General features: G+C 42.2%; 1 protein-coding gene across 5 annotated transcripts in view; it reads right to left on the reverse strand.

Moving 5' to 3' along the window:
* Positions 1 to 11,932: 11,932 nt before the first annotated feature.
* The window catches only part of slc25a25b (solute carrier family 25 member 25b), a 41,334-nt gene continuing 30,435 nt past the window's right edge, over positions 11,933 to 22,831 (reverse strand). For all 5 annotated transcript variants that reach the window (XM_078426436.1, XM_078426434.1, XM_078426435.1 and 2 more), the window contains 6 exons: positions 19,602 to 19,760; positions 16,946 to 17,098; positions 16,608 to 16,715; positions 16,347 to 16,514; positions 16,029 to 16,179; positions 11,933 to 15,295 (listed from right to left, as the gene is read on the reverse strand). In XM_078426436.1, coding sequence (XP_078282562.1) covers positions 15,111 to 15,295; positions 16,029 to 16,179; positions 16,347 to 16,514; positions 16,608 to 16,715; positions 16,946 to 17,098; positions 19,602 to 19,760 — 924 coding nt within the window. In that variant the 3' untranslated portion in view covers positions 11,933 to 15,110. The remainder of the gene's footprint in view (positions 15,296 to 16,028; positions 16,180 to 16,346; positions 16,515 to 16,607; positions 16,716 to 16,945; positions 17,099 to 19,601; positions 19,761 to 22,831) is intronic.

Consider the following 22,831-nt stretch of genomic DNA (forward strand, 5'->3'; position numbering starts at 1 on the left):
ATCAAGAGGATAGCTAACCCGCATCTCCCCAAGAACCATTACAATCCAGCGATGAATGCAGATCATGTCTGTGATAGCCTCATCCTATAATTTTTATTAAACTAGGTAGCGATAGTGAATTTAATGGGCCTCTTTCAAAGAACACCAGATAGCCCAATAACCCAACAATATTTCTTAACCAGCAATATACAAACATATTATCTGGTCACCAGATTATTATTGTTTGTTGCAGCTTTATCTGCTGCATTTCATTAACTAAAAATAGGTGAAAACATTTCTGAAGCATTCTGCTGGCTGTACAACGCCTTGGGGAATTTAGAGATAGCAAAATAAAAGTTCTTAAAAATTCATGAATACGTTTTTCTCTCAAGATCCTAAGGCCAAATAAACCGTTTGCAATACCACCAGAGTCCACCAGAGGATGCAAGATGATCAGTTATTCAGCCTTAACGATACAAGGAATTTACTCCCTTTCTCGCTTCCCCTGATAATGACTATTTTCTCTTAAAATAAGAAAATGCTGTGTATTTCGATTTTCAGAAAGCTTTTGATATGATTCCATTACAGAAGACCGGTCAAGAAGGTTAGAATACATACAGCCTTCTTCCACCTCAAAAACATTGCCCGTCTCCGTCCATCCCTCTCCTCCACAGCTGCAGAAACCCTCATCCACGCCTTCATCACCTCCCGTCTGGACTACTGCAACAGCCTCCTCTATGGCGCACCCTCAAAAATCATCAATAAACTTCAATACATTCAAAACTCCGCTGCCCGTCTACTCACACACACCTCGATCCGTGACCATATCACCCCCGTCCTTTATAAACTCCACTGGCTCCCCATCCCCCAGAGAATCCAGTACAAAATCCTCCTCATAACCTACAAAGCCCTCCATAACCTGGCCCCATCCTACCTGACCGACCTCCTCCACAGGCACACTCCCACCTGCACCCTCCGCTCTGCCGCTGCCAATCTCCTATCCCCCCACATCCGGACCAAACTCAGATCCTGGGGGGACAGGGCTTTCTCCATCGCTGCTCCCACCCTATGGAACTCACTACCCCAAAACGTTAGAGACTCCTCCACACTCACCACATTCAAAACATCGCTGAAGTCTCACCTGTTCAGTACTGCCTTCAACCACTGAAAGTCACCTCACCTTCTGTCTCCTTTCTCTGTTCATTTATTTATTTACTTATTTATCTATTTATTCATTTCCCTATGTTCTCAAAATCTCTGTAAAGCGTCTTTGAGTATATGAAAAGCGCTATATAAATAAAATGCATTATTATTATTATTATTATAAATTGGGGGTAATATAGGGGGATTGCACATAAGATCATAAGGTCAAAGGGCGTGACGCAGAGAGTCGCTCAAGCCACCTGGAGTACATGGTAGCTTCTGGCATACACTAGTAACACTTGCAACACGTGCGTTCTTACCTTGAAAAACCCGCCAAAATGGTCAATTTTTGTGCTATAAAAAAATGGGAAAGAAGCTGGAGGATCCGGCGGAGGAAAGAGAACCGGGAGAAGGGCTGCAAAGCCCACGGATGCAAGAAACAGCTGGGAAGATGTCTGGCCAGCCGGAGGGAGAAGGGGAAATGCGGCCGGGATGGGAGGCAGGAGGGCAAGGCCGAGAAGCAGAGGGCCGGCGGGGGGAAAAGAAAAGAAGAGGAGGAGGAAAGGAGCTGGCAGAGGAGCAGCGGGAAGAACCCGAGCCGAGGGGCCTGGAGGGTCTGCATGGGCAGAAGTAGCGAGTGCTGGAAGTCGGCAACCCTCCGGGGCCTGAGGGCGAAGGGCCCAGGGAGCAGTGTTGGACGGTCTTGGAGGAGGAGACGGTGGATAAGGAGGAGTGGAGTGTTGAGCCCGGAGGAGCCGGGGAGAGGCCACGGATCTGCTCGGCGGCCCCAGCCTCGAGTTGTTGAGCACCAGCCAAGTGGAAATGGAGCCCGGCTGACGGAGATGGCGAGCGGGGAGAAGGGCCGGAGGGCCAGCAGGAACGACGAGGTGCCGACGAGCCGCAGGAAGCGAGGCGCGGAGCAGGGGCGCCGAGCCTGGAGGAGCGAGGAGCGCAGGAACTGGGAGAGGTGGCAAGACACTTGGAGCGCTGGGAGGGAGCCAGAGACGCGTTGAAATCCCCCTGGAGGTTCCGGGGGAGCTTCAGCAAAGTGCAGCCGCAACATTCAACTGCAACACTCTCTCAAATTAGGACTGACGAATTGTTCCACAACAGAAGTCGTTCCAAACATAAAATATAAGAAAAAGACCAAGCAAATATCCCAACTCTTCAATGGCAGCCATAGCAAGTGCTTACCTGAAGTTCACTGCTTGCACTCCAGAAGGCGTTGCGTGGCAACAGTACGGGTCAGGGTTCATGACCTTACCTGCCATGCAATCCCCCTATATCAACATAGATTTTGAACTGATTATTCGGCAGAAAGCAAAGAGAGAAAACATGGCAGATCTTTATCTTGTCCATATCCTGCCTTTTCCCTTCCTTGCGTTTAAGATGATCAGTCTACTCATTGTGCACAGGCATTAGGATCCGTTTGCCCAGCTCCATATATCTTGGTATTATTTGATTGATGCCCAAAAAAATCATCCTGTTTTATTGGATTCTAGATTTTTAGGATCTGGGTGTCACCAGCAAAGCCAGTATTTATTGCCCTTGAGATAGACAATAGACAATAGACAATAGGTGCAGGAGTAGGCCATTCAGCCCTTCGAGCCAGCACCGCCATTCAATGCGATCATGGCTGATCACTCTCAATCAGTACCCCGTTCCTGCCTTCTCCCCATACCCCCTCACTCCGCTATCCTTAAGAGCTCTATCCAGCTCTCTCTTGAAAGCATCCAACGAACTGGCCTCCACTGCCTTCTGAGGCAGAGAATTCCACACCTTCACCACCCTCTGACTGAAAAAGTTCTTCCTCATCTCCATTCTAAATGGCCTACCCCTTATTCTCAAACTGTGGCCCCTTGTTCTGGACTCCCCCAACATTGGGAACATGTTATCTGCCTCTAATGTGTCCAATCCCCTAATTATCTTATATGTTTCAATAAGATCCCCCCTCATCCTTCTAAATTCCAGTGTATACAAGCCCAATCGCTCCAGCCTTTCAACATACGACAGTCCCGCCATTCTGGGAATTAACCTAGTGAACCTACGCTGCACGCCCTCCATAGCAAGAATATCCTTCCTCAAATTTGGAGACCAAAACTGCACACAGTACTCCAGGTGCGGTCTCACCAGGGCCCGGTACAACTGTAGAAGGACCTCTTTGCTTCTATACTCAACTCCTCTTGTTACGAAGGCCAACATTCCATTGGCTTTCTTCACTGCCTGCTGAACCTGCATGCTTCCTTTCATTGACTCATGCACTAGGACACCCAGATCTCGTTGAACTCCCCCTCCACCTAACTTGACACCATTCAGATAATAATCTGCCTTTCTATTCTTACTTCCAAAGTGAATAACCTCACACTTATCTACATTAAACTGCATCTGCCATGTATCCGCCCACTCACACAACCTGTCCAAGTCACCCTGCAGCCTTATTGCATCTTCCTCACAATTCACACTACCCCCCAACTTAGTATCATCTGGAGCACTTTCTTGAACCAATGTAATCCTTCTGGGGAAGGTACCATTCTTCTGCAATTTAGACTTAACAACTATCCTATCGGAAGTCCTATCGGAGTCGCCTGGCTAAGCAACTACTCATAGATGGTACGCACTGCAGCTGTCGTGGGCTGGTGATGGGGGGGGGGGTATTACACTCATCCAGCCAAGTGGAGAGTATTCCAACATACAGCCAATGTGTGCCTTGCAGATGATGAACAGGGTTTTGGGGTATCGGAAGATGAGTCCCCTGCTCAACAATATCCAGGCTCTGATTAGCACTTTTAATCACATTCATGAGGTAGCTGATCCAGTTAACTTTCTGGTCAACATAAACGTGCCTTGACCAGAAGCGTCAGTGGTGGTGGAAGACTCGGCAATGCTATTGAATGGAAAGGTTAGACACTCTCTTGTCTTGATTGTCATTGCCTGGGACTTTTGTAGCACAAATATTACTTGCCATTCATCAGCCCATGCCCGAATCTTGGCAGAAGCAAGTTTAGTCTGCTCCAGTCGCTGAGATGGTGCAAATGGAATTAAATATTGTGGAATTGTCAGCAAGAATCCTCCCTTCTGATTTTATGATTGAAAGTCATTAATGTCCTGTCAAAGGAAGTTGGATACTGCCCTGATGAGCTCCTGCAAAGATATCGGGGTCAGGATGAGGACCAAAGACCACAAACATCTTCCTTTGTGTAAGGTATAACTTCAACCAATTGTCTGTTTGACCAGTTTTACCAAGGTCCCTTGAAGACAAATCAGCCTTTTTCACCTTGACTCTTGAACAGAACGTTTTGGTCCACGTTTTCACCAAGCCTTTGATAAGAACTGAAGACAAGTGGTCCCAGCAAAATTGACACTGTATATCAGTGAACAGATTAGGCTAATTGGATAGCCAGATTGGAATTTACCACAATTAGCTCTGGGGCACATTATTCTAATAACTATCCCAAAACATTGAGAATGTATCAACATAGCTACTAATTGTTTACCAACAAAGCAACCAAAAGTGCTTCATAAGGATGTTATCAAACCAAATTTAGACAGAAGTTATAAATCAATAGATTGACGTAATCTTGTTTTCATTTAAGGAGCATTTTAGAGGTCAGGTGGAGCAGATACAAGTTGGGTATTGAAAAACTTACCTCTTTGGCACCTGGATCCACAGCCAATATTGAACAATTCAAATCAGGATCGTGCATGAAGGCACAATTGGAGAAGCATGCAACATATCTCGCTGATGTCCGCTGACAATTACATAAAACACAAATTTTCAATCAAATTTCAATCTTTCCCTTTCAGAGCAAACACAAACAAAAGAATAAAAGGTCATCTCCCTCATATGCAACATAAGTCAAAATATTCAAAATTATCTCGCAATCACAAATTACATTCTCGTCAACCAGATGAAACATACTCAATATAGAATGTAAAGCTGTTATTGCTAGAAGTACAAAGTAGAAAATGAATTGTATGTCATGCAAAGTGTAATTGTAGATAGAATTGGCATTTAGAGTGAGATTTATTCAGTTAGATGTGGCTCAAAGCTAGAAGGTTTTGTTTCCAAGTCCAATTCAAGGCACTTACGCACATCTCCAGGCAACACCCCCAACACCGGACATGAAGGAATGCTGCTATGCATTGATAAATCATTAAACTCAGGCTTTTACTATTCTGATTAAAAGATGTTCATTGTTTTATAGGAATCAAAGTATCTTTTTACACAAATCAATAGATATGAGTACGTTTAGGTTTATTGTCATGTGTACCAAGGTACGTTGTCCAATCAGATCCAATAATTCTATACATAAATACAATCACGTCAAACTCAAGTACAATAGGGTAGAGCAAAGGCCAAGATACAGAGTGCAGAATGTAGTTCACAGCATGGTAGCACAACAGTTTCATAAACAAAGTCCCATGTCCGCAATGAGGTAGAGGAGAATCAGACAACACCCTATCTTATGGAAGGACGGTTTAGAAACCTGATAACAGAGGGGACGAAGCTGTTCCTGAGTCCGGTGGTGTGTGCTATCAAGATGTTGTACGTGAGTAGGGATATCTTGTTCCATTTACAGGTAGCCCAGGTAAAATCACCTTGGAATATTGTGTACAGGTCTGGTCTCCCCACCCAACATAGAATATATTTCACACAGGGATTGTAGTGAAGATTTAACTAATTGATTACTGGGGTAGTGAGAATGTCCTACAAAGAGAGTTTGTATAGTCAGGATCTATACAAGTCTGGATCGAAGACAAGTGATGTTATTGTTAAAGAATTTAAGGATTTTATACAGACTACTGATTCTCTTGGCCTAGTTGGGTGAGAGGGAACTTAAATAAAACTTGGCTAATAAAGTATGATCATGATTATGAAAACCAAGAGGAGATTTCAAAATAAGAGACTAGCAAATCAGGACACAGGGAGAAATTCTTGCATCCAGAGGTTACTGAATCTAAGGATTTCTCAACTCAGGAGGACTATACAAGTTCAGTTGCAGACTATGTTCAAAACAAAAATCTAGATTTTTTTTAAATGTCAAGGTAACTAAAGGATGCGGATTTAATACAGGAAAATTATTTAAAAATTAAGCACAACGTTCAATGGTGATGCACACAAAAGGTGCCAAATAAACACTTCCTACTCATTTTTCATTCAAGAACTAAATATTCCATACCATTATTTCAAAGAACAGCCTGTTATCCTGCCAATATTTAAACACTCAGTCAACACCACAAAAAGGTTATCTGGTCATTAGAACATGGTTCTTTGTGCAAGCTCTTCAATGCATTTCCTACATTATCACCCTGACTGCACTTAAATTACTGATTAACAGTCACTGACCTCTACTTCATGCTGCACAGATGCACTCCAACCAATATTGTTCAGCTTTGATTGCAAGTACCTAGTTTGCCTTAAAGCAATTCAGGATATCCTAAAGATTGACACAAAGTGCTGGAGTAGTTCAGCAGGTGATGCAGCAACTCTGGATAGGTGACGTTTCAGGTTAGACTGAAGTCAGGAGGAAAAAAATTAGATTAGATGGCTGTGATTGCCTATCTATTCCCTGACACTACCAAATTTTAGACATGAACTAAATGGACCCTTTTTTTAAATAAAAGACTACTTTTACAATTGGGATTCAGAGACTCGGATTAATCTCAGATTAGAGCAAAATAATTAAAGTCTTAGCATGAAAAAAAAATAAACACAGGCTAGCATTGCGTGGATATCATGGGAATAAAAAGATGTACAGCAATGACAGACTTGCATTTTGTAATCGTGGACACCCTCAGGATGTCCTTGATTGTTTTCCTACAGATTTTCTCAATAAGCAGATGGTTGGACAAAGGCCAGAGATTAAAAGACAAAGAGTGAGGACAAGGATAGAACAGGTGCAAATAGTGGAGCCAAAGAAATGTACGTGGAAGAGAAGAAATGAGCGAGCGTCCTACCTATCAACCCCCCCCCCTTACCTGTGAGAACCAATCACTCACCAGGCTTTGTCTTGCCCCTCCTCTCTTCCAGCTTTCTCCCCACCAATGCAATCAGTCTGAAGAAGGATCCCGACCCGAAATGTCACCTATCCATATTCTCTAGAGATGCTGTCTGACATCTTGAGTTACTCTTTTTTTGTAAACCAGCATCTACAGTTCGTTATATCTAATAATGTTTTGGTGTTATACATGATGGACCTCTTCTCCATATAGTGCCAGAGGATCTTTCAGGGTGATTTAGTTGGTTAACAGGGTGTTAACTAAATGTTTCAAGCAGCAGAAATCTCTGACCACAGTTCAAGCACTCCAACCTAGATTTTATACTTATATCTCAGTAATGAGACTTACAGTGCCCTCCATAATGTTTGGGATAAAAACCCATCATTTATTTATATGCCTCTGTACTCCACAATTTGAGATTTGTAATAGAAAAAAATCACATGTGGTTAAAGAGCACATTGTCAGATTTTAATAAAAACCATTTTTAAGCATTTTGGTTTCACCATGTAGAAATTACAGCAGTGTTTATACATAGCCCCCCCCCATTTCAGGGCACCATAATGTTTGGGACACAGCAATGTCATGTAAATGAAAGTAGTCATGTTTAGTATTTTGTTGCATATCCTTTGCATGCAATGACTGCTTGAAGTCTGCGATTCATGGACATCACCAGTTGCTGCGTGTCTTCTCTGGTGATGCTCTGCCAGGCCTGTATTGCAGCCATCTTTAGCTTATGCTTGTTTTGGGGGCTAGTCCCCTTGTTTTCTCCTCAGCATATAAAAGGCATGCTCAATTGGGTTCAGATCAGGTGATTGACTTGGCCACTCAAGAATTGACCTTTTTTTTAACTTTGAAAAGCTCCTTTGTTGCTTTAGCAGTATGTTTGGGATCATTGTTTTGCTGTAGAATGAACAGCCAATGAAGAATGAGGCCAATAAGTTTTGAAGCATTTATCTGAACTTGAGCAGATAGGATGTGTCTATACACTTCAGAATTCATTATTCTACTACCATCAGCAGACGTATCATCAATGAAGATTAGTGAGCCAGTACCTTCAGCAGCCATACATGCCCAGGCCATAACACCCCCACCACCGTGTTTAACAGATGAGGTGGTATGCTTTGGATCTTGGGCAGTTCCTTTTCTCCTCCATACTTTGCTCTTGCCATCACTCCGATATAAGTTAATCTTCGTCTCATCTGTCCACAAGACCTTTTTCCAGAACTGTGGTTGCTCTTTTAAGTACTTCTTGGTAAACTGTAACCTGGCCATCCTATTTTTGCAGCTATCCAGTGCCTTGCATCTTGCAGTGTAGCCTCTGTATTTCTGTTCATGAAGTCTTCTGCAGACAGTGATCATTGACAAATCCGCACCTGACTCCTGATCTGTCGGACAGGTGTTTGGAGATTTTTCTTTATTATAGAGAGAATTCTTCTGTCATCAGTTGTGGAGGTCTTCCTTGGCCTGGTACAAATCGAAGGTATTTATTTCACAAAGTGCTGGAGTAACTCAGCAGGTCAGGCTCTTAATGATCATATCATATCATATATATACAGCCGGAAACAGTCAAGTCAAAAGTCAAGTCAAGTCAAAGTCAAAGTCAATTTTATTGTCAATCCTCAGCCAGTTTACACAGACAGAAAATCGAAATACCGTTTCCCACAATCCCGAGGAACAAAGTGCATAAAACTAAGTTAAAATTAAAAAGGCACAGCAAACAACAATCAACATAAAATATAAAATATAGTCACTTCAAATGCGTTAAAAAAAAATAATTAAAAAGTGTCTGGTGCTGGATGTGCGTGTGTGTGGGGTGTTAAAGTCCAGGTCCAATAGGGGCAGGGGAGAGAGGAGGAAGGGAGGGGAGAGAGTTCAGCATCCTGACAGCCTGGTGGAAAAAACTGTTCTTTAGTCGGGTGGTGCTTGACCTCAGGCTGCGAAACCTTCTCCCTGAAGGCAGGAGGGTGAAGAGGCTGTTGGAGGGGTGGGAGGGGTCACCCACAATGCTCAATGCTTTGCGGGTGAGGCGGGTGGTGTAAAGGACCAGGAGTGTTGGGAGTGAGGCACCAGTGATCCTCTCAGCAGTGTTCACTATGCGCTGCAGGGTCTTGCGGCTGGAGGCTGTGCAGCTGCCGAACCACACAGTGATGCAGCTGCTGAGGATGCTCTCGATGGCGCCTCGGTAAAAAGTGTACATGATGGGTGTGGGGGCTCCCGCTCTCTTCAGTTTGCGGAGGAAGTAGAGGCGCTGCTGGGCTTTCTTGGCGATGGACGTGATGTTGTTGCTCCAGGAGAGATCCTCGGTGATGTTCACCCCCAGGAATTTGGTGCTGCTCACCTGCTCCACAGCAGCACCATTGATGGTCAGTGGGTGGGGGTGTTGGGTGTGCGTTCTCCTGAAGTCGACAACAATCTCCTTTGTTTTCTCCACATTCAGGAAGAGATTGTTGTCTGTGCACCACGCGGCCAGCTGGTCCACCTCCTTCCTGTAGTGGGTCTCGTCGTTGTTGCTGATGAGACCCACCACTGTTGTGTCATCCGCAAACTTGACGAAGTGGTTGGAGCTGTAGGTGGGTGTGCAGTCGTGGGTCAGCAAGGTGAAGAGCAGGGGGCTTAGCACACATCCTTGTGGGGCACCCGTACTCAGCGTGATGGTGTCCGATGTGTTGCTGCCGACCCGTACGGACTGGGGTCTGGCAGTGAGGAAGTCCAGCAGCCAGTTGCAGAGAAGGGGGCTGAGGCCCAGATTTGTTAGTTTACAAACCAGCTGCTGGGGGATGATGGTGTTGAATGCTGAGCTAAAGTCTATGAACAGCATCCTAACATATGAGTTTTTAGTGTCCAAGTGGGTGAGGGCTGTGTGTAGAGCAGAGGAGATGGCATCCTCAGTGGACCGCTTAGCTCGATATGCAAACTGAAACGGGTCCAGGGAGGGGGGGAGGTTGGATCTGATCTGCTTCATGACCAGCCTCTCGAAGCACTTCATGATGGTTGAAGTCAGCGCTACAGGGCGGTAGTCGTTGAAGCAGGATGGAGAAGACTTCTTGGGCACAGGTATGATGGTGGTTTCTTTGAAGCACAAGGGAACAACAGCCTGGCTCAGGGAGATGTTGAAGATGTCTGTGAGGACATCTGTGAGCTCAGCTGCGCAGTCTTTTAGCACACGACCAGGAATGTTGTCAGGTCCAGAAGCTTTCCGGGTGTTAATCCTTAACAGTGTGCTCCTCACACTGCCTGGAGACAGACAAATAGCCTGGTCGTTGGGGGGGGGGAGTTGTTTTCTGCGCAGGTGTGTTGCTCTGTGCTTCAAAGCGTGCGAAGAAGCCGTTGAGGTCGTTCAAGAGAGAGGTGTCACTGTCACAGGTCTGTGGTAAGGGTTTGTAGTCCGTGATAGTCCTAATACCCTTCCACAGGCTCCGTGTGTCTCTGCTGTCACTGAAGTGGGCTGTGATGCGCCGGGTGTAGTGTTGTTTGGCTTTCCTGATGCCACTGGAAAGGTTGGCCCTGGCTGCTCTGAGACCGGCTGGATTGCCCTCTCTGAAGGCAGCGTTGCGGACCCTCAGCAGCCCATGGACCTCCCCTGTCAGCCATGGCTTCTGGTTAGCCCGGATGGTGATGGCTCTGGTGTGGGTCACATCGTCAATGCATTTGGTGATGTAGCTTGTAACTGTCTCTGTGTATTCCTGAATGTTGGTTGTGTTGTTGTATGTTGCTGCCTGCTTGAACATGTCCCAGTCTGTAGTCTCAAAGCTGTAGTCTGAGTCTTTTCGGCCCACCAAGTCCGTGCCGCCCAGCGATCCCCGTACATTAACACTATCCTACACCCACTAGGGACAATTTTTACATTTACCCAGCCAATTAACCTACATACCTGTACGTCTTTGGAGTGTGGGAGGAAACCGAAGATCTCGGAGAAAACCCACACAGGTCATGGGGAGAACGTACAAACTCCTTACAGTGCAGCACCTGTTTGATGTTCCAAACAGTTGATTTTGGTAAGCCTAAGGTTTGGCTGATGTCTCTAACAGTTTTATTCTTGTTTCTCAGTCTCATAATGGCTTCTTTGACTGTCATTGGCACAACTTCAGTCCTCATGTTGGTAAATAGCAATAAAAGTATCCAAAGGTGATGGAAAGACTGGAAGAAAGACTAGGTTCATTTCTACCCAGTGCAGGTATAAGATATACCTGCTTCTTATACCTGCATTAATGAGGTATTTGAACACACCTGAGCAATTACAAACACCTGTGAAGCCATGTGTCCCAAACATTATGGTGCCCTGAAATGGGGGGGACTATGTATAAACACAGCTGGAATTTCTAATAATAATAAAATCTGACAATGTGCACTTTAACCATTTTTTCTATTACAAATCTCAAATTGTGGAGTACAGAATAAATGATGGGTCTTTGTCCCAAACATTATGGAGGGCACTGTACATCTACTGACTCGTGAGTGCTAATCATTGGTTACAAGCTGCTTCCTTTATGGCATATCAGCTCCAACAGCCCACAGCACTAAATCATTCTTCAACTCGGAGATCGAGGTAAGGTTTGCAAGTCATTCAGCATTGGTAACAACACATCCTCGCTCCATAAGTAAATGCACTACTGTCATTGAGCGAATCCAGCTGCTTATTTTCTCCCCACCCCTTCCCTGTCTTGGGTCATAAATGCCACAGGCAATTTTGCAGTCATTACATGTCAGGGATAAAACTAGGAATATTCTTGTAAAGTTCTGTATTTAACCACACATGACAGCAAACTGATGTACACAGTACAGAGAATGAGACGAAACAGTTTATTCACATAGAAATAAACTTTATTAGTAGATTTTTTATTTGAACATAAATACATTGGGTTGAAACTCATTTTTGCTCTGCAACACAACAGGAACACCAAATACAGAACCTTGCTTGCATTGGTTCTGCTCAACTTGCATTCATAATTTAAGAAACGAGTAACAGGTTGCTTTGGCAAATCAGCAACTTGGGTTCTGTTGTGAAGTTCCAAAATGACTTTAATTTAGATATGAAGTCTAACAATCGAGCTGAACAGCAGCATTACAGGACACTTGTATCTGTTCTCTAGAGAAACTGTCCCAAAAAGAGGGACTTGCAGCAAAGCTCCGAAATAGGGTCAGCACTTACACATCAGGATCTGTGGAGGCACTTTAATGCCAGTAAGGCTTTGAAAACAGACCAACAGTCACAGTTTACAGGTCAGGGCAGAGATCTCGTATTCTCAATCTCCATTGATCAATATGCCTTGTTTTTATTAATACTTAGAATTTGTACAATAAAAAACTGTACTCACATGATCAACAGATTCAGTGAAAATAAGCCTTCAATGTGAAACACCCTATGGTCCCAGCAAAATATCATTGTATTAACTCCAACAACATGCTTGAGAAGGAACTCAACCATGTGCAACAATAAACCACTTAATTCCCTCACTTCATGTCACCCATCCATACTTACCCCCACAAAAATGTTAACAGTGCAGATTCCAAACTTGTGCCCAATTAGAAAGATTGCCTCACAGGTTCCCACATAAAATCCATAACCCGAATGCAAGACATCACAAGAAATAAGCAAGGTTTTCATATAAATCAGTGGAATGATCATCCTGCTCATCCCACAGAGCACTGCATTTAATGCCCCTGTAAACGTTTGTGCAAATACCTAGATCAGAAACAATTTGAACAAGGCAGAGCACAAGCAATGCTCTAAATCCATTGACTAAATTTAGTGATTACACAGTTACAATTAAAGCTACTCGTTTTCCACAAATCTTCAAAATAAATAGATAAATTAGGAGCAGAGGAAAATCCCTCATAACTCAGCTTGCAGCACTTGACAGCCAAATTTGATACATGAGTAAAACTGATTGTAATTTCAAAATAATGACACCCTGCAAAAGGTTGTATAACCAGCTGGAGCAAGATAGAGATCTGTGCTCGCAAAAATGGAAATTGCCCTTTTTAAATAAATCAGCAATAAGTTTTTCAAATTGCTGTAATATTGTTGCTTAAACAAAATGTTACCGTTTGAGCCATAGAGATCTTTGCTGTAACTGAATCACACTACATGTTGTAACATGTTCAAATACACAAGGATCAGATCAGAGCCCAAGGTGATCCTGCTAAAACCTGCATTTTAGACTGATAATTTATCTGGTCCCAAAATACTACAGATCCACATTACTGTGATAATTGTAAATCAAAGTTACAGGCACTATGCCTGTACTCCAGGTTTGCAATATCCTTCATGACTTTCCCACTGTCCCTCTTCTCTTTAAAATAGGCTTCACTAGTCAAAGCAAACTGTAGTTGATTGGTCCTACACATATACAACACAGGAATTTCATGCTCTCTTTTGAAGATTTTAAACTCTGAGGTTTGTGTACTGCACGCAAGCATAGCCCATAGAAACATACAGCATGGGCTTTCTACTATACACCAAATAGACACACCATTGTTTCCTTTACATGCTTTGCACAAGATAGAAATGCTTGATGGCTCAGGAGTTTCTTTATAAATATTCAGAATATTAACATGTCTTCATCTTAAATCATTAAAATGGAGTGGCTCATCTTTGCAAAAACGCTTCAGATTAGAATTTAGCGCTTTGTAATGTATGACTTTTCAACAATTTAATACACCTTTAAAGATCTCCAGCAGAATTCTGCTATGCTGGCAAGAGTTGTGCATCGTTGGGGCAAGCTGGATTGTGCAGCACATTCAGATTTATCCCTTCCATTCCTTTTTCTAATCATCCAAAGAGGAAAATACAAAAAAAATCTAAACATTGAAATAAAGGTTAAGCATTAATACACATTAAAAAGGGTCTGGGAGAATCTTAAAATCCACACAAAATGAATAGCTAATTTACAGGTTGTGCAAATATCAGCAACACACAATCTGTCCTCATTTAGATCACATTTATTAATAAATATCTGCTTAACCTCAAGGTGTACAAAAATAAATAATTTACCCCTTACCAAATGTAAGATGATCATTTAAGCTTTTTTATCAGTTGCAGCTAATTAGCTGCAAAGCTGAAGGAAATTTCAAACATCAACAGCTATCTCTGGGTTTAAACTTCAGCATGGTAAATGACAAGATGTGTGTACAGGCCTAACATTTAGTTCTCTCACTGAACAGATAAGCCTCCACAATGACAAATTATGAGCCTTATGGAAAATTGTAAACAATAAATAATATAAATATCCAGTTTATCCAGTTTACACCAGCACTATATGATAAAAACCAGGCTATAACAAAATTAATTAAACTGGTCAAGAAACTGAGGAAATCCTCAAGTTTGACAAAAGAACAATTGTTTTAGTTTAGAGAACTCCCAAGCAAACAAAAATCCTTCTGAGCTTTCCAGTTGTGAACATTACACCAAATCAGAAGCAAAGGCCATACTACATCTGATGACTGCGGGAATTCCATCTCTACTGATCCAAATATATTCAGCAAAATGTCTGATCTGGTTTCTCAAGTCCTTCACCGCAGGTTATTAAAATGATAAATAATGATATTAATGTATGAATACTTGAAAGTATTCCTATGATGTTCCTTTGTATGTTATCCAAGTCACTTATTCTAAATAGGATAGTACTGCTGCTTGAATAGCAGATATGGTGTGCAAGCATTCACCCTCTATTACTAACAACAGCAATTTGTAGCAGGGTTTTTGCAAACATTTGATGCAATTATCAAGGTGGTCCAATGACATGTGAACATGTCACAGTACTACCAATGAGCCAAAGTGACACCAACACTGTACAAAGTATCTCCAAGAAGGATTCAGGTAGCATTTTAGAGCTATTAAAAATAAAATGCTAATCAGAAAATAAACCAGCCTCTTCCCCAGTACGCTGTTATTTCACTAGTGTTTTATGACATTCACAGAATGAGATGGTAAATCCCAGGATGATCACCCAAGATCAAATGACTTCAAGCATGTTTTCCCAGTCTCATCATCGTGATGTGACTCCGAGTGTCATTTTCAAGTTTTCATACACCACATAGCTAATGCTCACAGCAGGAATAACTTTCATGAAATTTGGTGCTAAGCCTCTGTACAGTCCAAACGCTCCTTCTGTGCTCAGAATGTGTCTGAATAGTCCAAGCATTGTGTGTTGAGTTGCTCCTTCAGTGGTAGCTTTAAAAATAAAATGAAAATATTTATACATTTGTGATTTACCCATTTACAAATCAGTGGAAAAATCATAAACTTTAGAGTTCAGTGCAACCACAGGCCAAAGATTAAAGTTGCTAGTACCATGAAAAGTATCCTACACTCCTACTAACATCACCAGAAATAAAGTTCTAATATTTTGTTTTAATATTTTGTTTTGGTCAGTATTAAACAACAGGACAAGCAGGCTGATGCAAGCTGAAAATGACGTCAGCTGGTAGAGTAGCTTTAGAGATCCACAATCAGACTCTGGCTTCCTGCGAACATGTGCTAACAACAATGTGCAAAAGGTATTGCTTACTTTCTGTACTTCCCAGTGCAAAGTCAGGATCAAGATTTATTAACCATCTCCCGAAGATTTTAAACATAACAACTTATTCTTCAACCTCCTCCTTTGCAGAAGTTTACAAGCCTGCTGCAAGCTTCAAAATTATACACCATTTGGGAAAAAACATTTCATGCACTGCAGTAGTTTATCATGATTTATAATACCATAATAATTCTTTCCTATAAACATACCAAAAGCTTCTTGGGCTACAGATTTAGCAAATGCTGCCGTTATCTGGTTTTCTATGTGCAGAGTTCTATTCATGTCAGTGAAAAGTGCTTGTGCAGTCACATGGAATCAATCAATAGATCAGTACCTTGAACTGAAAAATATCCCCATAGCCACAATTTGCCACTTTAGCCAAATTACCTTGGGCCTGCATTCGTGTCCTGACAAGTGCCAAAGGGTAACTGGCTAACTGTCCACATGTGCTTGAAACAGTGCCGCAAGCCAAGAGAACGAAGACCCCAGGATCAACACTGTCAGTGGCACAGCGCTGCAGCCATGAATTCTTCAATGTCTAAAAAGAAACAAAATGTGATGAACTTAATGTACACCTAATTAATTCAAGTTCCTACAGTGCAAGCATTTACGTGTAACAAACAAATGAAAATGCAGCAATGGAACTATGTTTTGCAGTCTGGTATGATAATAATGTTAACAAGTATGACAAGTTGGAAAACTCACCTCATATATGGCCAAGTCTATTCCAGCATAAGGGATGATGCCCAACATGTTAGGAACATAGCCTTTGTAGAATGCAGTAATTCCCTCCTTCTTAAAAATGTGTTTTGCACAGTGAAGCATTCCTGAATACTGTCCAGTTTTACGCAGTGCCAGTCTTGTCTTTAATACCTGATGGAAGTTGTACACAAAATAGGTTATTTTTTTACATTAAGGAGAGGTAAATTAACAAGCATCTTATAATTTTGAATTAAGTCCCTTTACCTCCATTGGATAGATTGTGCTCTGAGCAATTACTCCTGCTAGTGATCCTGCAACCAATCTCTCCAGAATTCCCAAAGTTTGTTGGTTACTGCCAATTATTCTCTTTATCTGCAACAATCACAATCAACAATAAAAATATCAGGCATATAATACTTACTCAGATTTCCTTGTTAACTTTAGGGATAAAAATCTTTGTAGTCTAATGCAAATTTGAGCATGTTTATATTTACTAATATACATAGTGTCAGAATAAGTCAGTAAATGTATTGATAATTTCATTTTTAATTAAATCTGATTTTTTTGAATAGAAGGTCTTCCTTATATTTTAGCCATCTCACCTGCTCATATGCCATAAACTTGAGAGCAGACTCAGGAGCGATTTTAATTGCATTGATTCCATTTCCTCGCCACAGAGACCGGAATCCTCCTTCTTTAATCATATGGCGAAATCCTCCCGCAATGCCCATATTGTTAGATTTGGATGCGTGAACCTGTTAAGTATCAGAGATTTAATTTCAATTTTGCTGTATGTTATCGCGATTTATACACGTTGCATATGCACAATAACTAATTAAATACAAGTGTGTGGGGAGGAAGGGGTTTTATTTTGTCCCAAGTGGTTATCACTGGAATGTTAAAGAATTTAAAAAAATAAAGCTCTCTCAAATCAGGGGATTATCCTGTAACTATGCCAATGACTCACTATGCCTTTCTTGCCCAGGTAGACCATTAAGACATTCTTGTTTAGGCACAAGCATCAGCATACAACTGAAAAAAGTTATTTTTTTGCAGAAGTTCTATTCTATTTCCCAACATCAGATTTTGAGGGAGAAACCAAATAAATGACTGAGCTGAATACCAAGAAATTGTTTTTTTTAAACTGCTGATGCAGAAAACCTGAAACAAGGGAAATACTGGGAAAACTCAGCAGGCCCTTTGTTTCTTGGCTTTAGGGACACAGACATTCTTTCAAGTGAGGCGGGTTTCTGTGCACTTCTTCAAATCTAGTGTACTGCATTTGGTAATCAATAATGTGACTTCCTCTACGCTGGAGAAGCCAAGTGCAGATTGGGCAATTGCTGACCTGTGCTCAGTCTGCAGGATTGACCCCAGGCTTCCAGTTGCCTTCCATTTTAAGTCAGTCTGATCCCACTATTCCACGCCCACTCCAATCTCTCTGTATGTGGCCTCTGGCACTAGTGAGACCCAGATCACATTTGAGGCACAATACCTCACTTCCGTCTGGCTGTGCTGCAGCCTTCTGGACTCGATAATGAATTCTTTAACTTTAGATAACATGCTTCTTCTTGTCTATAAAAGAACAATTTCTGCCTACCATCCATATCTTTTTCCTCATTGTTTATAGTCTCAATTGCAAAACATTTCCCAGTATGGCAGAACCATGAGCAACAAATGACGCAGCCATAGTATCTTATCCTTTCTGCCACGTGTTCACTCTGTCAGAGATATTCCGTTTCATCCACTTCCATTGCTACCCAGACTGATTTATTTCTCTCTTTTTCCGAAGAAGGGTCACTCATTGGGTTGTCTTTTCAGACGCTGCCTGTCCTGCTTAGTTTGTTTATCATTTTCTTTTTTTTTTCTTATGTCACACTTGCAAGTCTAGCATGCTAGGCAAGTCCCACTACCTAAGCATTAACTCATCACAGTGACCTGCAAGCTTAATGTGCCATTTCAACTTATCCTATACGGACAATGCCGTTGTTCTACACAATGCCCTCCCTCACCTTCTCATCTACTAAAAATTAACTTGCAAATTTCTTTCCCAATTCTGACAACGGGTCACAAATCTGAAAGATGTATTGTTTCCCATTCCACAGATCCAATGAAAGTATCTACTTTAAATACAGAAAATGCAATTTCATCAATAAACTATACCTTGCTCCCATTTATCATGTCTCACCAATATTTAAAAACAAAACCATAAGTCTAGTTTACGGTGGCCTGCTTTTCCGAGCCAAGCAGAAAAGCTGGTTCAGACAGAGGGCAGGAGGATGAGGGGTGATCTTATAGAGGTCTACAAAATCATGGGAATAGATCGGGTAGACTCACAGAGTCTCTTGCGCTGAGTTGGGGAATCGAAAACCAGAGGACATAGGTTTCAAATGAGGGGGAAAAGATTTGATAGGAACCTGACTGGTAACCTTTTCACACAAAGGGTGGTAGGAGTATGAAATAAGCTGCCGGAGGTAGTTGATGCAGGTTCTATCGCACCATTTAGACAGGTACGTGGATAGGACAGGTTTAGAGGGATATGGCCCAAGTGCAGGCAAGTGGGACTAGTGTCAATGGAACGTGTTGTCGGCAAGTTGGGCCAAAGGGCCCGTTTCCATGCTACAAGACTCTGACTCAATGCAAAACAGTTCCATACTTTCAATACCCAACTCACCCAGTGAATTATAAGTCAATTCATATACTTCACTAGCTCCTTATTCAGGAAGACAAAATTATTTTTGAAGAAAACTGCAATACGTTAATTAAGATGGTCAAGACTGCAAGATGTCATGCAAGAAGTCATGTCCTTAAACATCAACTTGCTTTTTAAATAAAAATAAACTTCTGACAATCAAATCATGTTGTGCAAAATGTACAAGTTCCAAACCCACTAACATGGTTGCATAATCACAACATGCATTCCGTGCAGTCATTAAATGTAACTTTAAGGCAATATCTTCGGCTCTGATAACTGCTTATCAGGAGACAAAATCAAACAAACAGTGTACAAAATGTGTTCATTATTTTCCTCCTCATGGCTTGTCAGTGTTAAGCTAGCCGATTGAAACCAGCATGCAAACTTGTTTCCATGTTGTTGGGTTAAGAATAAGGAAGGCAGGGAGGGAAGAGAAGGTAACATTTAAAATATATTCACTGATGATCTGCCAGGCATACTTGCCAGAAGTGTGGGGGCAGGATCAGACTGAACTACGATACAATGAATGATCAGAGTGTGCTAATATTTGTGGGGAAACTCACCTGCATTAGCACCTTGAGTCTGTCAAGTGGGGCAGTGCACGTCCTGGACACAGCACCTGCACCTCCTCCAGCTACGAGCTGTCGCCACCACATTCCAGTTTTTTTCTCCTCCTCCGTGAACTCATCTGGAATTGTTAAACTCTCACCAACATCAAATATCTGAAAAGCAAATTGTTTTTAAAATGTCCTCTTAATGGACAAATTTTTAGAAAGGTACAAATAACAATTGCCATATTAACTTTTCCCAATGTACCAAGGCAGATATTTACTGATCTAAGATGTAGTTAAATTTGAAGATGGCTTGAATTAAAAAAGCAGCACTAGGTTTTCCATGAATTTCAACAGAAGTCCAAAGGTTATGTAAACTCTTTGCTCAATTCCATTGTTGAGCAACGAAAACCATTACTACATACTAATCAATTTGATTCGGCGAAGTCTATCAGCAATTAAATGTTTAAACTTGATTATAATGGAATTTTACAGTTCAAAAGTAACTTTTATAGCAAAGTAGGAAGAATTCAAAATTGCTAAATTCAATTCATATAGAACCAGCAACTAAATTTCTAATTATTTTTGGAATGATTAAATTTAAGTTTAAAATGTCAATAATAATTGAAGCCACCCTTTCAAATAAAATTTATTCCATGATGATAGTACAAATGTTGCTTCCATTGTCATGAGCAAAGACATGCAACAAAACAAGTTGCCCCCAACCCGAACTGCAGATTAAAAGGTAAAAAAAATGATTTGCCAATTTTACAAGTAACAGCAATCAAGAATTAAATACTCCTTTAAAAGATTATGGCAATCATCCCAGTAACTCCATAATTATAATTTGAGAATATTTGCTCATATCTGTGTTCTGTGCAGGAAACAGTGAGTGGAGAACATTAAATTAGCCTAGAAAAGTGCCCCTCTATTCATTAACTTGTAACATGTTCTTTACATCTGGAGAATTTGCCACCCCAAAAAGCTTCAAAACAATTACTTTAGACAATTTCATGAAACTACTGTTCAACAATTGAATCTCATCATCAGAAACAGAAATGAGAAACTGTGAATTGTAGCAATCAGGCTTAATGGTTACTGCTAAACACCTGCCTCGCTAACAGCCTGTCTGTCCCTTTCTTCTTTGTTATTTTTTAAGTATGTGTTAAATGTATGTTTTTAGTGTCCTTTAGCTTGTTTTATGTGGGGGGTGGGGGAGGGGGTTGGGGGAAACTTTTTCTAGTCTCTTAACACGACAGAGATGCATTTTTCTTCCGAATCGTATCTCCGGCCGCTCTGCGGCCTAACATCGAGGAGTTGGCGGCCTTTGCTGGAGACCGATTTCGAGAGCTCCTCCGCGGGACTTTAACATTGAGGTGCTCGCGATCTCTTTGCCAGGGATCGACCTCTGAGCTCTACCGCGGGTGCCTGCGGGACTTTAACATTGAGGTGCTCGCGATCTCTTTGCCAGGGATCGACCTCTGAGCTCTACCGCGGGTGCCTGCGGACTTTAACATCGCGGAGCTTGCGGTCTCTGGTTAGAGACTGACTTTGGGAACTCCAAGCCGCTGGGACTTCGACCGCCCCGACGGATGGTTCGACTACCCCGACCACGGGAGAATAAAGAGGGAAGAAGTTTAGACTTCATTTCCTTCCATCACAGTGAGGAATCCGCTCTGGTAGATGTTTATGTTAACTTATGTAGTTGTGTCTTGTAATTCGTATATCACTACTGTCAGAGTAGTGGCACTACGCGGCACGGTAGCGCAGCGGTAGAGTTGCTGCTTTACAGCGAATGCAGCGCTGGAGACTCAGGTTCGATCCTGACTACGGGTGCTGCACTGTAAGGAGTTTGTACGTTCTCCCCGTGACCTGCGTGGGTTTTCTCCGAGATCTTCGGTTTCCTCCCACACTCCAAAGACGTACAGGTATGTAGGTTAATTGGCTGGGTAAATGTAAAAATTGTCCCTAGTGGGTGTAGGATAGTGTTAATGTGCGGGAATCACTGGGCGGCACGGACTTGGAGGGCCGAAAAGGCCTGTTTCCGGCTGTATATATATGATATGATGATATGACAATAAAAGACCTTTGAATTACTATTAGAGGCTTTTAAACAACCAGCTTTTAGAACATGGACCAGACCCACGAAGTTTGTGCAGTCTACAATGTAAATTAAACTAATCTCAACTACCTGCACATAATCCATATCCGTCATGCCTCTCTAAATGCCTATTAAATGTCACTGCTGTATCTGCTTCCACCATCCCTCTGACAGTACATTCCGGGCATCTACCAGTCACTCTGCAGTATTATCCCTTTTGCTCTTCAAAAGAACAAGAAAAGAACAATGTGTCAGAAGGAACTGCAGATGATGGTTTAAACCGAAGATAGACACAAAAAGCTGGAGTAACTCAGCAGGTCAGGCTGAGACAGACAGCATCCCTGGAGAGAAATGGGTGACGTCTCGGGTCGAGACCCTTCTTCAGACTGGTTAGGAATAAGGGAAACGAGAGATATAGGCGATGATGTAGAGAGATAAAGAACAATGAATGAAAGATATGCAAAAAAGTAACAATGATAAAGGGAACAGGCTATTTGTTAGGTGAAAACGAGACGCTTGTGCGACTTGGGTGGGGGAGGGATAGAGAGAGAGAGTGAGGGAATGCCGGGGCTACCTGAAGTTAGAGAAATCAATATTCATACTGTATAAGAAAATAACTGCAGATGCTGGTACAAATCGATTTATTCACAAAATGCTGGAGTAACTCAGCAGGTCAGGCAGCATCTCGGGAGAGAAGGAATGGGTGACGTTTCGGGTTGAGACCCTTCTTCAGACCGATGTCAGGGGGGCGGGACAAAGGAAGGATATAGGTGGAGACCGGAAGATAGGTGGAGACAGTTTTCAGCCCAGCGGTATGAACATCGACTTCTCCAACTTTAGATAGTTCCTCTGTCCCTCCCTTCCCCTCCTCCTTCCCAGATCTCCCTCTATCTTCCCGTCTCCACCTATATTCTTCCTTTGTCCCGCCCCACTGACATCAGTCTGAAGAAGGGTCTCGTCCCGAAACATCACCCATTCCTTCTCTCCCAAGATGCTGCCTGACCTGCTGAGTTACTCCAGCATTTTGTGAATAAATCAATATTCATACTACTGGGCTGTAAGCTGCCCAAGCAAAATATGAGATGCTGTTCCTCCAATTTGCATTTAGCCTTACTCTGACAATGGAGGACACCTAGGACAA

The sequence above is a fragment of the Rhinoraja longicauda genome, chromosome 31 (assembly GCF_053455715.1).
Source record: "Rhinoraja longicauda isolate Sanriku21f chromosome 31, sRhiLon1.1, whole genome shotgun sequence".
Taxonomy (NCBI): domain Eukaryota; kingdom Metazoa; phylum Chordata; class Chondrichthyes; order Rajiformes; family Arhynchobatidae; genus Rhinoraja; species Rhinoraja longicauda.